At 30.7% G+C, this 17996-nt stretch overlaps 1 protein-coding gene across 1 annotated transcript in view; it reads right to left on the bottom strand.

Moving 5' to 3' along the window:
* The window catches only part of LOC145292979 (uncharacterized), a 485581-nt gene that overhangs the window by 307591 nt on the left and 159994 nt on the right, over window positions 1–17996 (bottom strand). The window contains exons 3-4 of the mRNA XM_080139221.1: window positions 7710–7787; window positions 7216–7335 (exon numbers count right to left, since the gene is read on the bottom strand). Coding sequence (XP_079995347.1) covers window positions 7216–7335; window positions 7710–7787 — 198 coding nt within the window. The remainder of the gene's footprint in view (window positions 1–7215; window positions 7336–7709; window positions 7788–17996) is intronic.

Genomic DNA, 17996 nt, shown 5'->3' on the forward strand with positions numbered 1-17996 from the left:
TCAAAAGAAAAAAAAAACATGAAAAGTGTCTGATCAAATAAAAATTTTATACTTTTTTTTTAAGTAAAAAATTTATTAACATAATTGTTATTGAAATAAATCTAAGTTAAAAACCTCCATAAAATATACAAAAACTGAAAACAAAAAATTTTGAATCTTTTATAAATAGAGCTTTTGTGTGTTTGTCTGAGGGAGTCAATTTTTTTAAGCATAATACACTGCAAAATTTGTCTAATTTCCAAATATCAGAAATCTTAACTAATTTTAGAAATGGAGAAAATAATCATAGCTTTGGTGTGACATCATAGATTTATGATTTACATCATGAATTCAAACATGAGTGATAATAAAAATAAATGAACGGTTAAACATTATAAATAGCGTTGGAAATTATTTTAATAGTTAAAGAAAATTTATTTGCATTTAATTACACATTGGCAGTAAAAAAAAATTAATATTTCATATATAAGAACTAGAATTTGGGCTCATAGAGACCATTAATTCTAGTTTACTTAAAAAAATATAAATTGTTTGATTGTTTTATTTTTATATTATATTCTCTTTTTTATTTTTCTACTTCAATGACACAAACTTCAATAAGTTTGAATTTGTTTACAAATTTCATCAGAGACCTCCCAATAGAGTCCGAAATTCATTAATGTTATTTTAAAAACTATTTACACTAGATACATTCTTGATACACTTCAACAAACTTATTCCATTAGTTAGTTACTCTCTCTCTCTGTTTAAAGAAATTCCAATGTTTATTGAAGTGTGCGATCAAATTCTTGTGTCTCTTTGAAATTTCTCTATTATATATAATTCTAAAACTCCAATAATCTTGCTTGTTTGATTGTTTAAACACAATGTATTTGATATGAGGAGAGACAAATGAAATGAGAAATGGACAGAAAGGGTGTGTTGGCTAGACACAAAAGTCTAAATTTGAAGGCCGCAAGTTCAATCCGTACACAAGGCAGTACATTTTCATTTTATTTTCAATTAGAATTAAATTTTATTATTTGCAGCAAAGTGATTGAGGCTGCAAGGGAAGATTAAAAGAATTTGAAGAGAAAACAAATACACTACTAGAGTTATGTCAAAAATTGTATTTTTCAGGGTTAAAGGATGGTCAGAGAAAGGGTTTGTATTGAGGGATATATTTTGTGTCATGTACCTGGATCACACTCACTTTCTTCAAAATAAAATAAAAAAGATTTAAGCATGATGAGGGCAATGTGATTAGATTCAGACTCCCAAATGTATAGAAAGTTGTGTGTTCTCTGATGTGCATAACTGAAAAGAACCAGAACACATTTGGGAAAAGTGTAGTGCTGCATATAAAAGCTGACCCAAATAAAATGCTGTCCACGAATTGTTAATAAAATTCAATCCTTTCTGCAATCCAACCATGTTTGGTATAAACTTCATATTTGAGTTATCAGCAAAAACAAAGTGGCAAAGTTATTTTTTGTTTTTTCTCAAAAATCTCAAAGTTTTGAATTCTTCAGCCATGCAGCATCTGTTGGTTGTCATCACCAAGAAATGAGAACATCAGTTCTTGGTCAAGTCGTACCAAGAACTCAAAAAATGATAACTGATGCCTCCTTACTAAGCATTCAATATTATAAAGCGAAGATCAAAGGTAAGATCAAAGAGTGGAACAACATCTGTGTAGTTAATGGAAAACTGATCAATTAAATTTACTTTGTATTATACTTTTATCATTTTATCCAATGAGTATTAGATTGTTTATATACCTACATTTTGACATTTGACAATCGGATAAGAAATTAGTACAACCTTTTAAATCAATGCAAAAATCTGTTACCTGTAAACTCGTTTCTAGGATTGAATCTACTAGCATGGAAATAGATCAGTGCTTATTTAAAAAATTTTCACTCTTTATCTGATTATGGCCCAACAAAGAGGGATTTGGAGGATTAATTTTAAGGCATATCAACCCTTTTTCTGGAAGGTGGCAGTCACAAAGAGGATACCAGCACAAACTCACAACTCAACATGCTGTCGGATCCACAGCACCACTTTCATTGTGGTTGGCAACCTTGATGTGGTCCCTGCTGGGAATATTTGATTCTAAAAAGAATAGAGCAACCAATGCCAACAACAGAATCAAACAATATGCCGATTCATACGAAAAGAAAAAGTTGACTTTTATTCATTTTCTTCTTCTATCCATTATATAAAGAGAAATCGTCTGTGTGTGTGTGTGTTTGTATGTTTGCTAAAAAATTTTGTCAGCCACATCTGCCCGGGTTGAAACCAGTACCATCTGAAAGAGCAATGCCTCGGATGCAGAATATATAAAAATTTGAAAAAAAAGGTCAATTATTTTGCATAGAAATAGATTTTTTAAATGGGGCGGGGGAGGGGGGGTAAAATCGTCTCTTTCTAAACGATTTCAACAACTGCACATGTGTCAAGCATTGTTTTTTGTATTTGCTTAAATAAAAGAATTTCCAATGTGATTCCGCAATTAATGCTGTGGTCCAGTGGATTAAAAGGTTGTCTCATAAGCATTAGTTTGGAGGTTTGCATACATCTACCGGTGGTTGTTTTTTTTTTTTTTGTTTTTTTCATTTAAACAGGGTTGTTTTTTAATTTCAGCGGATAATTATCTTAAAGCAAAAACACAATTTTCTTATTTCGATTTTTTTTTTTTTTTTAATCAGAGGTTTACATTATTTTTATTTAAAAGAAACAAAAATTCTAATTATGATTTTTTAATTAAAACAAACAAATAAAAAACTTTTATTTACATTTTTTAACATCTTTTTTCTTTTGCATTTAAACATGGTTAAAAGATTTTTTTTAAATATTTTCTGTTTTGTACTTTGTCTTATTTATTTGGCATTTTTTAATTAAATTAAAACAAAACATTCTTCTTATTTCATGGGTTACATAAATCACATTTTTTTTTATCATAAATGCTTAATTTTTTTTTTCTTTTAATTCTACAATAAGTCATAAGTAATCATTGTTAAAACATAAAAACGTCAATTTTGGTTCAAAAAATTCTACTTATAACTTCTCTTCGTATCCCTTCTGCTGAAATATCTGGTGGGGAGGTTGTCACATACTTTTTTTTTTTTTTGCCGGGGGGGGGGGCACATTTTCGTATTTTTATCTGTTCTTTTTTAATATTGTTGTGTGGATATCAATGAAAGTGCTCAATATCCTTAGTATAGCAGTGTCCAAATCGAACTTCATGTTGACCCAGCTAACGCCAGGTATCCATGCTAGTATAATATAAAATCTAGTATATTTGGTAAACATTCTTAATATCTTCAAATATTTATCTTTTTCATGATGTTTTTGGATTATTTAATGCTAAATCCAATCATTTTGTTAAACATTTTATGCTTAAGGTTCTCAATATTTTAAAAAATTATCCATGATTTTTGGTTTGGATGCACATTAATAGCGTCATTTGCTAGTTGTTTGCCAAGTCCAATAATTTTAGTAAAAGTTTTCATGTTCCAAAAAGTGCAACCAAGAAAAAAGGATGTAGTAAGATAAGGATAAAAACAGATGATAGTGAAACACATGGAAGATTTATTTTCCTCATAATCACATCTTTTTATATTGTTTTTTCAATTTGCAAAAGATATTTATTCATAAAATTTACAGATATAATTTTTCTAACTTAAAATAAACATAGTTCTGAATATGAGTGAAAATAAAATGACAGAAACATTGAAGAAAATTACAAAAATCTATAAAAAAAATAAAAATTTCAAAAAATTATCTCCCTTGATAGGGCTTGATTAAGATAGCATAACATTTCTTTTCCCAAAGCTGATACCTGGCATATTTTGAATCACAAACTGTTTGAACACCTTGTACTTTCCTGTGTTACAAAAATATACACTTTGATGTGTAAAATTATTACACATTTTACTGAAGTATTTTACATTGAATCCATTTTTCAATTTTTCTTTTGGTCAAGAATGAATATTTTATTTTTTTCAGCATTATTGTTTTTTCAAAAGATGCTCCAGAAATACTGTTCTGAAGAGAGATACTGTTTGGACAAATATTATGTTATATTATATGACTAAATATAGGCATCATCATGAAACAGCTGTAAACTTTAATGCTATTGTGTAACTCTTTCTTTGAAAATGATTTGATTATTTATATATATATATATATATATATATATATATATATATATATATATATATATATATAGAAAGAATGTTTCTTTGTTAAAAAAGCTGAATTTCTTCACATTTAAAAAAAAAAATAGCTTAATGGGAAACAAAAGCATTTAAGATTACAGATCTTGTCATAATTCCTTTATCTAATATTTTTATCAAAAAATGTGTTTTGATAAAAAACTTGAATATGAAACTTGATCAACTGGATATTTTCAACTTGGTAAAAATGCTCATTTCTCCTTAAAGTTTGTCTGCATCAAATTGAACATATGGTGAAGTTTGATTGTTTTATTGATTTGCTTTATGGAATATCAAATGTTTTCAGGTTATTTAATGCTGAATCTAGTAATTTTAGAAAAGTTTTTATGCCTCAAGTTCTTTATATATTCAAATATTTTATTCATAGTGTTTGGTTGTTTTGAAAAGGAATTTCTTTTTTTCTTTTTTTTTTTTACTTTGTAGAACATGATTGAGTTTTGCAAAAAAAAAAAAAAATGGAAAAAGCAATAACATCAATGTTTAGTGTATTTTAGGTCAGAAAAATGCTATCTCCAGGCATCATGAAATGGCAAATAAAACCATTACATGTTTTATTAATATCAACATGTGTGCATCTATTTTGTTATTACCGCTAGGCACAAATTCCTTCAACCAAAAAACACTCATGTCAACAGGAGATCCTTCTCAGTTTGTAAAAGAAAAATATTAAACCCTTTACTTTATGGAAAATAATCATGTATTCCTCAATCTAACATATAACGCTATCGGATTTTCAAAGTCAGACTCAAATAGCACTTAAGCTGACAAATCAAAAATTTGTTTCTATCTAGCCAAGTTTTGTTTGTTATTGTTATACTGTGTTATACTGTGTTATTGGAAATACTCTTCGCTATAATTTATTTTTAAAAAAAATGACTTACTCTGGCCCAGAGACTGCTAATGTGAAACATTTTTAAGTGATGACCTAAAAAAAATTCAGCGGAGGAAAGAACTCATGTTTTTAATTGATGAATATAAAGGAAGTTTTCTACCTTAAGTTTAATCATGCACAATGAAATAAAAATTTTAAAGTAAAATGACTTCATTGCATATCAGGTAACACCGGGTGGTAGGTACAGGTAGGATCTCAATTGTTTTTTATTCAACTCTTATCTTCATTAAATTGTTTCAAGCTAGTGCCAAAAAAAAGGAGTGCACCATTTTTCTTAATCTGTTCCCTGGGGCATTGGATAAAATAGAGAGAAAGATGAGAAATAAGAAGAATAGCACTTTATGTACTAACAATGGGTCACTACTTATCAAGGCTAAAAGGCCACAAAGGATAGATAAGGGTTAAAGAGTTTGTGAGGTAGACAATAAGACAACACAATGAGAATTGGTAACAATGGTTGAAATTGGGCAGGATTTGATTTAAAAGAATGACTCAACAAGAATTTGTTACTATTGAATTTGAAAACGATCATGTAGTAGTAGTCGGCGGGGAAACTGCCTTGTGGTATTGTGTTCCACAAACGGATAACTCTTGGAAAGAAACTTTGCTCATGGAAGTTCTGTTTAAATTTAGGTATACAGAGAAAGAAATGAAAATTGTTTACAGTGGTTGTAACTGGATGAGTTTTTGTTGTGAATATTTTAAAGGGCGTAACCATATATTGGAGTTCAGTCAAGGACACACCATGGAAATAATGATACAGTAGAGAAAGACTAGCAATCTCATTTCCACTGGGAAAGGGAAGAGAAGAGGACATTCTCCATTACATTTCGAAGTCGATTTTATACTGTCAAGATTTTTTGCTTACTATCCTCTGTCTCCTCCCTCAATGTGTTACAATCAACTTTTTTTTTTTCTTTTTCTGTACAAGTTAAAAAAGAAAAATGCGCAAACAAATAATACATTAAAAACTAGAATGATTTCAATGCATCTCGGGTAATTAGTGGACTAAAATAATATAAATATACAATTTGGTAAAGTAATGAACGAGAAATAATAATAATACTGTGTAATTTGCATGCATTTAATTTCATTAAATATAAACAACAATAGATGCAACATTCTTTTCTTTTTTGCGGGAGGGGGGGGTGAGCAATTGTTTCCAGTATGTATGTATGTATGTATGTATGTATGTATGTATGTATGTATGTATGTATGTATGTATGTATGTGTGTGTGTGTGTGTGTATGTATGTATGTATGTGTGTATGTATGTATGTATGTATGTGTGTGTATGTATGTATGTATGTATGTGTGTATGTATGTATGTATGTATGTGTGTATGTATGTGTGTATGTGTGTGCATTTAACTGTGGATTACTTTTGAGAATGTTTGCTATTGTTTGTGGCTTGTTATGAAAGGTCAGTTGTAATATTAATTATGAATATGTATTTATGGCATGGGAGAATAAGTGAATTGGAGATCGCTTTGTTAGGTTACATATGATATTAGAAAGTGGAAGAATGGCAATGGTTTGAATGAACGAAAGAGAGTGAGTCAGAGAGTGATAGAAAGAAATAGAGGGAGAAAGTGAGAGAGAGCAAGTGAGAGGGGATACAGAGAGAGAATGAGGGAGAAAGAGAGAATGAGGGAGGGAGAAATGGGAGAAAGAGAGAGGGGGAGGAGGGTAATTTTATGTAAGTTTTCTACCAACCGAGAAAGATTTTATAATAATTATGAACAATCTAGAGAGAAAACTATTTGTACTTAACAGAAAAAAGAGCATAGACATTGAAGACTTGAATACATTTTATAGTGAACAAAAATTCTCTTTGTAACTTAAATTTCATGTAAAGCTGTCATTAGTGTCATCAAAGGACAGTTTAGAATGCTACATGGATTAATTTACTATCTCAACTATTTAACTACATTCAAGTAGTTTGGGTTCAGGCCAAACATAACACACAAGATGGTGATGGTTTATCCTACAAGGATGGTGGGTAATTCATTTTGCCTATCAGTTTCACTATTAATTTTGCAATAAATTTAAATTTAACCAAAATTGAGAAGTAGCTTAAAAAATAAAAACTCAATCCGTACTGGTCGCTCTTTGCTGATATCACCGTTAGCAGCTTCTGTTGGTTGTGGTTCATTGTCTGTGATTGATGAAGGGAGGACAATGGGGAATTCCCGCCAGTGAAACAAGGTGTTTTCCGCCAACTGAAATGGGAGTAAAAAAAAATAGAAAACGTTTTATTAACATCAATGAACTTGAAAAGTTTTAAAGAAAAAAATAAATTCTGTTATTCATTGTTTAGTTTGCTTTCCCTCAAAATTACGAGAAGCAAAAAGTATTTGAGGTACAAAAATCTGAGATTTACAACGACGAAATGGTTTCCGGAAAGAGTTGTACCTGTACATCTTACATTATCTGACTTAAAATGTCTGCAACGGTTTCAATTTCATTTACAAAAATATTTTAGGTTTACAATTTCATGAAAAATGATTGGGACTGAGATTTAAAAAAAAGCCAAAAAAAAAAAAACCTACACTTTAATCCATAGTCAGAAGACAGAGAAGTTATGGAGTCTTACCTGTTTGATGGAGGCCATGACACCTGCCATATCTGAAGGCACATCTGCAGGGTCATATTGGAAAAGGAGTTGTTCTTTCTGTAAAATAGTAAATAAATAAATAAATAGTATCTATATTCAAAAAATAAAATGTTTTGCTTTTTACAACTAAAAAATTAAATTTGATTTTTTTTTTTTAGTCTTGGTTTATTTTTAATGGAAATCGCTCCAGACAGGGCTTGAAACTAGAAAGAACAAAAGATGATTAGACAGGAGATGCCTATTAAAAGACCAAGCCAGGAGGAAAACAGTCAGCAGACACAGAGTTCCACAAGCTTGTATTTCTTGTAAAGAAGCTATTTCGAATAGGAAGCTGTATTACAATGAGGTATCAAGACAGCAAATTGATACCAAAGGAGCTGGAACAAAGGAACCAGAGAATATACCAGACCATTCTGAAGAATACATACCATAATAGTATTCATAAAAAAAAGACTGAGACTAGCATCATATCTGAAATAGAGACGTTCCTGAAATCAAACTCTGGCCTAAAAACAAATTGTCTCCCACTAGAAATAACATATACAAAGTCTTTGGAAAAATTGATGGCGTAACTTCAGAATTATGTTCTATACACGGAAACAAAACGTCTTTGTGTACAAATTGTTTTTAATATCACTTCATTAGTAATTAATAATAGTTTAGAATCAATAAATGTTTATCATCTTATCATTAGTATCAATTAGAATATTGGGGTTTAAACAAAAACAAACAAAAAATTAAAAGAATCATTTTTTTGGAATCAGACAATAGGCAGAAATTTTTCCAATTCCGATACCCCAAAAAGTTCTGATTTTTCTGATTCCAGACTCCAATACCAATTAATCATTACAATACTAATATATATACATACATTTTATATATATATATATAAGTTAACTTGCAAAAATTGATTTTTTTCATTAAAAAAAAAAAAAAAGAAGGGCTACCTGTTTGGATAGATGAAGCTCTACCTGATTAAGAAGAGCAATTATAAGAAAAGATAGAGAGATAATTAAAGTTAGATTAGAACTTTATTACATTATCATATCAATGAATAAAAGGGAAATGAGCGGGAACCTCTTTAGGTCATGGCATTTCAAAGCTAAATGCTTCTCATCAGAAGAGGAGAAAGAAACCAACATTATACAATGGTAAGAGTAAAGACGACAACATCGATTTAGTATTAGAAATGGGAAAGTTCAGGGGGAGAAGTAATGAAAGAGGAAGGGAGTGGGATCACATAAGTAATTCCAAATAATAGTAAAAATATTAAATGTTGCAGAAATAATAGGCACTTAAGTTCATGAGAAAAATACAGCAAAAAATAGAATAAAAACTTTGGAATGCAACTGTTAGGGAGGTAATGTGGGCTATATTTAGTTTAATTTTTCTTTATGCAAGCTCTTTGTGAAAATCAGGTAATTCCAATTTTTTGTTAAATTGGACATCAACTAATAAATATCTCCTAAATTGCAATTTCTTTTAGAGTATCTTAAAGTGTTTCGAATATGGATACAACCTTCTATTTGAAAATTCAAATATTTCAGATTGCATTAAACCCACAATCATTAGACCCTAATTAAATATGAGCTTCTGAATTTCAATTTTTTGTTAAGGTCCCTTAAGTTTTTTGGCATGGTTCTTGGCTTTGGTCAAGGCCATTTTGGGTAACAATAATGTCTTTGGGTTTTACGAAGACCACACTAACATTTAATATGAATTCAGTATAAAAGTTATTGTTTTAGTGAAGGAAGAAAATGAATGTATACAGAAAATGCATGTAAAAATGGAAATTAATGCAACATTGAGAAAATAGAAGGGTCACCAGTTAGCAAGTGTTAATTAAAACAAAGTTTTGTACAATTTTGTCCATGAAGAATTGAGAAAATGAAATTTTATATCAAAATTTTTTTAGATTTACTATTCTTTAAGCACACAAAAGTTATTTTCAGTCATAGAAATGTTTATTTATGCAAACTTGTGTTTGGTGAAAAAAAATTGAGTTAGTTGTCACAATTCAAAATATTCATAGTGCAAATAATCTGTGTATGTAATTAATATATATGAGTATTTGACAGATTGGCATTGTGTATGTGTGTTGGTTTACCTTGTTCGTGTATAGATGTGAGTAGCAATTCATTTCTGTTCACCTGACTTAAGATGAAGAGAGTTTGTATATGGGACAGAAAAATAAAGATTCCTTTTCAACTTGCCTCTCCAAGCTAGAGGGAGGGGGAAGTATTGGGTACTTTGGCCTGTTGGTGATGTTGGTCTCTCTCTGACTTTTGCTGTTTGTTTTTTTTTCCTCACTTTATAAGAGTTTCAAAGTTCCCTTCAGCTGATTACTTTGACAAAGACTTGTTACTTTTAGGGTTTGAAAAAGTAAAAGGGCAAGCTGTTAAAGCTATTTGCTTTGCTTGGTGCACTTTTCTAGGCTCAAAATCATGTAACGGATTTTGATGAAAATTGCAATAAGAATTTGAGACAAGGTTTAGTAGCAATATATCTTGATTTCAATCTTCATAATTGAATATTAAAGTGGTGCAAAACCGTTCTGTTCAGCAATTAATTTGGGTATGCTTCTAGTTAATATATGTGTGTGCATGTGTATAAAATAAATCGATATAAACACATTTTCATAGTAACAGGCAGTTTTATACCAAAATAGATAGTCAAACAAGATGTGACAGATGATATATTTGGATAAAAATACCAGTTGCTATCGACGTTTGGTTCAATGTCTCTATATGTGTGTGTGTGTGTGGTGTGATTTTAGAATTACAACTGTTTCATTTCCAACAGAAATTCTGTTTTGCCATCTTAAACTTGATGCGTTTTTATCAAAGTCAAGCAGTCAGTTTCCTTCATTCTATTCCAGTTATTTTTTTTATCATTTTATAACATTTCATGAAAGTAATATAAAATATTCTAAAACTATTAAAGCAAAAATTTCAAAGTTTTATTACATCTTAAGAAACAGCAGATTCCTTAAAAATAAAAATAAAATAAAAAAGTTTTGATCTGCATTCGTCTCCTCTTAATTTTTACTTCAACATTATTTCTCCTTCCTCCCATGTCCACTATAGCAATAGTCCCCCTATTCAGATTTAACCTAGTTTGGTAGTTCCTGAGAAAAAAAAATAAAATAAAAATATCCAACTTTTTAGTTAGAAAATGCATCACCTTATTTTTAAAAAATGTTTTTCTGTTATTTTCAGTAAGATTTTATTTTTTTTAACTTCTGTTACATAGTAAATGAAAAACTTAATTGAAATTCTTTTTATCTTCCTGCTGAGTTATGAGCCAACGTCGTCACTGGTGAGAACATTTAGTCACCAAGAACAAAATTTCCTCAGCGCAGATTTTATCTTGGTTTGCGAGTTTCTTAAAAAACTAAAACATTTTTTATCAAAAATTTAATGCAAATTCTTCCATTTGTTTTTTCCCGCATCTCAAGAAAAATACTTGTAAAACCAATTTTTAAGAAAATAATATGTTCATTTGTGTAACACATGTTTTACTGGTGCAAGTGATTAATACCGTTGAATTAATTATAGAATAATTAAGAAAAATTGAGGATCAAAACACATTTGGGATGAAAAATATAATCGCAATATTACCCCACCCCCACCCCACACAAAAAAAAGCCAACAAAAAACAGACACGTTAATTCAAAAGGTCATATTTTTTTTTGTGTTTGAGTGACAATAGTTTTGATTATAATTGTGAATCATGAAAATTGGAAAAATCATGTTCAAATCAAAATTTTGAAAGGTTGTATTTCTTGTATCTAAGAAAACAACTGAAAAGAAGTCACTCAAACTGAATTTTAGTTAATTTCTCAGATTGAATTGACACCTTTTGATTAACCGAATTATCAAGGAATCCTCTTTTAGTCAGATTAATTACAAACAAATTTGTTTAATGCGTTTCTGAATTTTTGAGATGGAGATTCGTTATTCGCATTATTTGGATTTTTCAGACCACTGTTCTCATCTCATTTTCACAAATGTTTCAGTCGATGTAACCTCTGACCTTCTTCAGATGAATCTTGTCAAACTTCGGAATGTTTCTGACAAACTTGGGAATTTGAGGGGAATTTCAAACTGAACCCTTTATTTACTTCATTTGGATAACATTTCCGCAAGGACCCATGGTGCAGTGGTTAGAGTACTTGGAAAAATTAATTGCAATATTATGATATTGCAATGATATGATATTGCAATGATATGATATTGCAATGATATGATATTCTCCTGAAGGTTGAAGGTTCAATTCTCAATGTGGTTGATCCGAAAATAAATTACTTAGGACCTCTATCCAGTCATGGCTGACGGAATGAGAGCATGTCATCCCCGTGTAGTAAATAAAAAAGTCCATCCAAATTCCTGAGTTCAACAAGATACACTTGAAGAAGGTCGAAGGTTTCATTGATCGAAATGTTGTTAAAAGTACATTCAAGATGAGAACAGATCTGAAAATTCCAAATAATATGAAATTTGTTTAAAATCAAAATTTGTGTTTATGAAAATGTATCTCTCACACTTGATCTAAAGGTTAGGAAATGTAACAAAATTAATTGAAAATGACAGATTCTAATTATGAATTGAAAGTATAACAAAATGTTCAACAATCAAATCATATTTACAATTTGAAAGGTTATAGAAGATACCAGCCATATTTGATAAATATATTTACCTATCAACAAATAGGCGTACTATTCCTGAAACAAGACCCAGCTTACATGTTGTGACTTGACTTTAGTACTCATCTTTTTGGATGAAACAAAGGCCCTCATCGATTGACCAATAGAAGGATAACAGAAAATGTAACATGGTTTGTGATTGATTGGTGAATCATGAGTCACTTCTTAATAAAAGAAGTCATACTTAAAGAGCTAAACAGAAAAGAATCGGTCAGTTTAAAAGTTAGGCAGAAAGAGATTGATTGATTGAAGTTGGGGATGGAAAACAAATTAAAACGATTAAGGAATCTTTCTAAATTCAACTTTCTCTAAGAAACAAAAGCAAAAAGTCAATTTCAAAGTTCATCAACTAAGACTTGACACTAGTCAAATTTCTCAACTCATCTTTTCTTCCCAACAAGAGCAACATAACTTTTCGGTTTTAGTACCGTTACATACTTGTGTTCCAATAAATATTATTATTGTACACAGCAAGTGTTTTTTTGTTTTTTTTGGGGGGGTGGGGGGGTGGGGGGTCTAACAGGAACGATCATTTATTCGATTTCCAACAAAGTTGCATGACCAACACACAAAGTTCCGAGTATCTTTCAAACACAGAATGCGCATAGAATACAAAGGAATCGGTTAGAATGCATTCGGTTCTCATAGTACTGAGCCACATTTTTTTATTAAAGTTTTAGCCCAAATTCTAGAAACAGTAATCTCAGATTTCAAATAATTTAAATAAAAGAAAAAAATCAAATGATTAACTTAATATTACATTTCAAATTTATGATTCTACAATTGCAAAAAATTACCCCTCCTTTCTCTACAAAGACCTTGTGAAGGACTGCCTTGTTTGCATTATAGAAAATGTTGAATTTTAAATAATTGTTCGTAGTCACTTTGCAATAATATATTAACAAGTGATTAATCAAAAAATAAACTTCTTGGAACTTTCCATTAACATTTTTCTTCTTGGTTGAAAACAGAAACCCAAAGACCTCTGTATCCAACCTCTTCAATAATAATTGCTTTATTGAATTCTCTCAGACTAGCCCTCTCTCCAACATATCATTTAGCTTGACTAATCAGAGCCTTCGGTATCTATCATTCTCCCCCTCTTTATCCAAATTGACACTAAACCAGTTTAAAGTAGATCGCCAAAAACGACAGATATAAAAAATCGACTTTGGCTCTCTTAGCAATCCAACACTTGTTATAAGGCACCACAGACAACGGCACTAATTCCTCTCTTTTGTCCATCCAACACTCTGTTGCAATGGCAGGGATGCTGCCAAAGAAAAAGCTGTCTTCTGGAGTTTAGTCGGATAGATACTGCAAAAAGATGGCAAAACTACAAATAAATCTCAAGGTAATAGTTACTTTGTTTTATCGCAGATGATTCTATGGCATATCAATCCTTTTTGTGTCCTTTAATATCAAATCTATAGTCATTCTAGTAAAAATAATCAGGCTTTAAATTCTTAATACAAGGTGCCCCCCCCCTCACCACCAAAAAAGCATTACTTCCACCTATGGAATCATTAATAAAGTTCACAATCCTTTCAGCAATCCAACCATATTTGGTCCAAATAAACTGCTGAGTATGCTTGACTTGCCCCCAATTTTCAGTCATGAATGTCTAACAGTTTTTGTTTTAACAATATAATCAAATGCATGCCTCTTTTTTGAGTGTTTGGTATGATTCGACGAACCGAAAACCAATGTTCTCATTTCTTGGATGATGACAACTATTGATGCTTCATTGTGTAAGAATACAAAGTGAGAAAACGGATATTTCCAAAGGAAAACAAATAAAAATATCTTTGATGAGACTTTTTTGCTGGTAACTCAAATATGAATTTGCTCAAAAAGAATTCTACTTTCATTGGTTAATAATAATAACCAGGAACACTAACTGGTTAATAATAATAACCAGGAATAACTAATGCCACAAACTTAAAGTATTTTTCTCCTCAATATGTTTGCTTTTCATCAATGTCTTTAAAACATATTTAGGCAGATTAATGTACAGGACATAAAATTTGTGAACACCATTTGTCCCTCCTCTTGTTGGAACACAACTACAGAAGAACACCCCCCACCCACCCCCATCATTAAAAAAAAATACCAATCAATAATCGTTAATAAAAATCATAACCTTTTCTCCAATCTAACGATATTTGGTATAACTTCACTCTATGCTTGAGTTGCAGCCATTAATATCCAATGGCTTTTGTTTTATCACTATTGAATGATATGTATGGACACTTTAATGGCCGCTCATCAGTAATGATGTGATCCTGTATGGGCTTTACACTCACTTAACTTTACTCGCTCCCCTCTTCTGATTTTTATCCATGGAGTTATTTCAAAGATAATGTGTATTAAAACAGACTATAATTGAACTGAAGGGAGTGCTATTATCAGAGCATATCATCAGGACAGTGCCAAGCGAGGAGTGTATCAGAGTTACCGACAATGTTGTACGATCATATCCAGGTGTGCGTATCATTCAATAACAATAAAACAAAGACTGTTGGACAATAATGATTGAAACTTGGTGGCAAGTTAGGCATAAATTTAAATCTAAACCAAATATGGTTGGATTGCAGAAAGGATTGTGAATTTCATAAATGATACCATGGATGGCATCTGATGGTGGGGCTGGGTTGCTGGTTGCATCAGATGGCGATATCTATAAATATTTATAGATAAATTTGTTTTATAGGTATTTTGTAAATACATAGTCTGTAAATAGTAGATTCTATTAAACTCATAGATGAGACTATGAGAAGTCATATCACTTTCAGATGAGAGTGAATTAGAGTGTCAGGGTAATTAGATTTATATTGCTGAAAGTTCTAAAAGAGGAATAGAACAAAATAAAACAAAAAACGAGAAAAAGCAAAAAAGAAAAGGAAAAAAAGAAGAGGGAAAGGAAAAGAAAAAGAAAAGAAAAACAAAGATAAAGAAAAAATAAAACAGAAAGAAAAAGAAAAGAGAAAACAGAGAAAGACAATGAAAAAGAAAAGAAAAATACAAGAAAACGGATCTAAAGAAACGGTTGGATTTAAGTGTGCAGAATTGCAGAGAAACATACATTTTATAAAAAAAAAAAAAAACTGAAAATATACTTCACTTACACGCCCCCCCCCCCCCACCACCACCCCGTCATCAGGCGCAGAAGAACAATGATCGACAAAGGGCGTGAAATAAAGACGAGGAAAGGCTACTAGTAAATAGAGAGTCTCCAAGGGAGAAGACCCAAGACGGCAGGAAAGTCTTCAGATCTGCACAACATGAAGTTATTTTAGATGCTCTCACGAAAAAGGCTCACAGCTGCCAATACTATTAGAAACGGAAATTACATATGATTTTCATTCTTGTTTTTTATGAAAACAAATCCCATCAGATATGAAAAAAGGGGTTCTTTACTTTTATGGAGAAAAAGCGAAGTGAAAAAAATAGGGTTTCTCTTATTACCTATTTATGCCTACTCAGAATGAAAACACTTAACTCTTTTTAGTTACAAAAAAAAATAAATAAATAAAAGTAGCTATCATGTTCATCATAAAGGGGGAACTGTTGCTATTATGTTCATCTTATAAAAGACAATCTAGTTTACTTAAGTCGCAATGTTGCTATTATTATAGAAAATATAAGTTACCCCCCTTTAATTATATTGACATTAACCCATTTTTTTTTTTTTTTTTTTTTGCAGGATTTTAACGAAATTGGCATCAAAAAGGGAATCAGAAAGCTTCATCACATGAGAATGTATGTCTTTTGTCATGTTCTGATCAAACATCTGTAAAAGAGACAACAGCTTCCAAACTGAAACAACATTTATGAAATTAATTCCAGCTCCACAAGAAGAGATTTGTGGCCAAACAGAATCAAAGAAGAGATTTCTTTTATAAACCGTTCAATAATTTTGTCTATGCATCTAAATATTGTATCTGACATTAACCACTGACTGAATCATTATTGAGCAACTCTTTATATCTTTATATAAAAGTGGATTCGTTTATTCAATTTGCCTTGTGATATTTTTCGGCCTTTTCAAGACCAAATGGGCAATCTATAATATTTTCATATTATATCTATCATTAGACTCCGAAAAAAGACAATCTCATCTTGATGATTGATGTCTACATTTTATACGACTAAAACTGTAAATCGTGTTCATTTCCATGCACACTGAAGGACATTACGAATAAATGGAATTATTTAATCACTGAAATAGAGGTTGAAAGCTTTGAGATGATTTTTTTATGTCTTAAATAATGAAGTCAAAAAAGATGCTGTCATATATTAAAACAGAGAACATAAAAGACCAGAAAGTCACAAGTCATCTGTGTGGACGGACGGACACACACACAAACATTGGAAGCAAACTGACCTGCTTTGCATCACTTTCATGCCCCCCCCCCTTAACTAGACTTAATGCATAGAATCATATTATATGATTTTGATTCTAGAAAATGTCTAAAAATTAAGGCTTAAACTTAAGGAGTTTTAAGAAGGAATTGAAATTCAGGGAATCTTGCTAAATTGGTGCTTAAAAACAGTGGATTAAATTCAATGGCAATCTGAACTGTTTGAATTTTCTAATGTTAAGTTATGTCCATATTATTTCCTGTAGAAATACTTTCAAATATTCCAAACAGAAATTTACTTATTTTTGGAGCCCACGTGTATTAATCACTCCTCAGCCTTTCCAACAATGTTTATTTTCAAATTTCGACCATTAAAACAAGGATTTACATGCTTGACGTTCTTCAGATTGTGTTAACGTTTTTTTTTCCTTTTTCATTCGTTTACGTGTGCAACACCAAAAAGCCTTGATATTCATTACTCCCCATCAACCATTCCAACGTTTTTCTTTAATTTATATTGGTTATTTCCAACTTTTGGGCACAAAAAATATCAGAAAGAACCATGTTTTTCACTTCATTTCTAACGGCTGTTTTTTTATCATTCGTTCATTGCTATTTTTGCTTTTTATTTATTTCAATTTTCAATCACTAAAAACAAAATCATATATATATATATATATATATATATATATATATATATATATATATATATATATATATATATATCTGATTGGGATCAGTTTGAATATGATTACTCTGTATATCACCGAAGCTAAGCAACATTTGTCAGTATTAAAATGGGTGACAATTTAGGAATTTCAGGTGCTGTATGTGCTCTTTGCTTATCTCAACATTGTTTACAGCCAGTCTTGGGCATCTCCTTGCCACTGGACACAAGCAATGCCGATTCAGGAGAGGTGAAACCTTGTCTCACAATTACACGCACAGTTACCCTTACAGGGGTGTCCATTGTCTCTTGAGACTGAACAGAGGCAGTGCATATATATATATATATATATATATATATGCACACACACATATATATATGCACACACACACACATATATATATATATACATACACACACACATTATATATATACATACACACACACACACATTATATATATATATATACACACACACATATACATATACATGCTTAAGAGTATACTAAGAGATATGGCCTCTTTAGTTT

This window comes from Euprymna scolopes, chromosome 14, assembly GCF_053919585.1.
Source record: "Euprymna scolopes isolate OS-2025 chromosome 14, ASM5391958v1, whole genome shotgun sequence".
Classification (NCBI taxonomy): Eukaryota; Metazoa; Mollusca; class Cephalopoda; order Sepiida; family Sepiolidae; genus Euprymna; species Euprymna scolopes.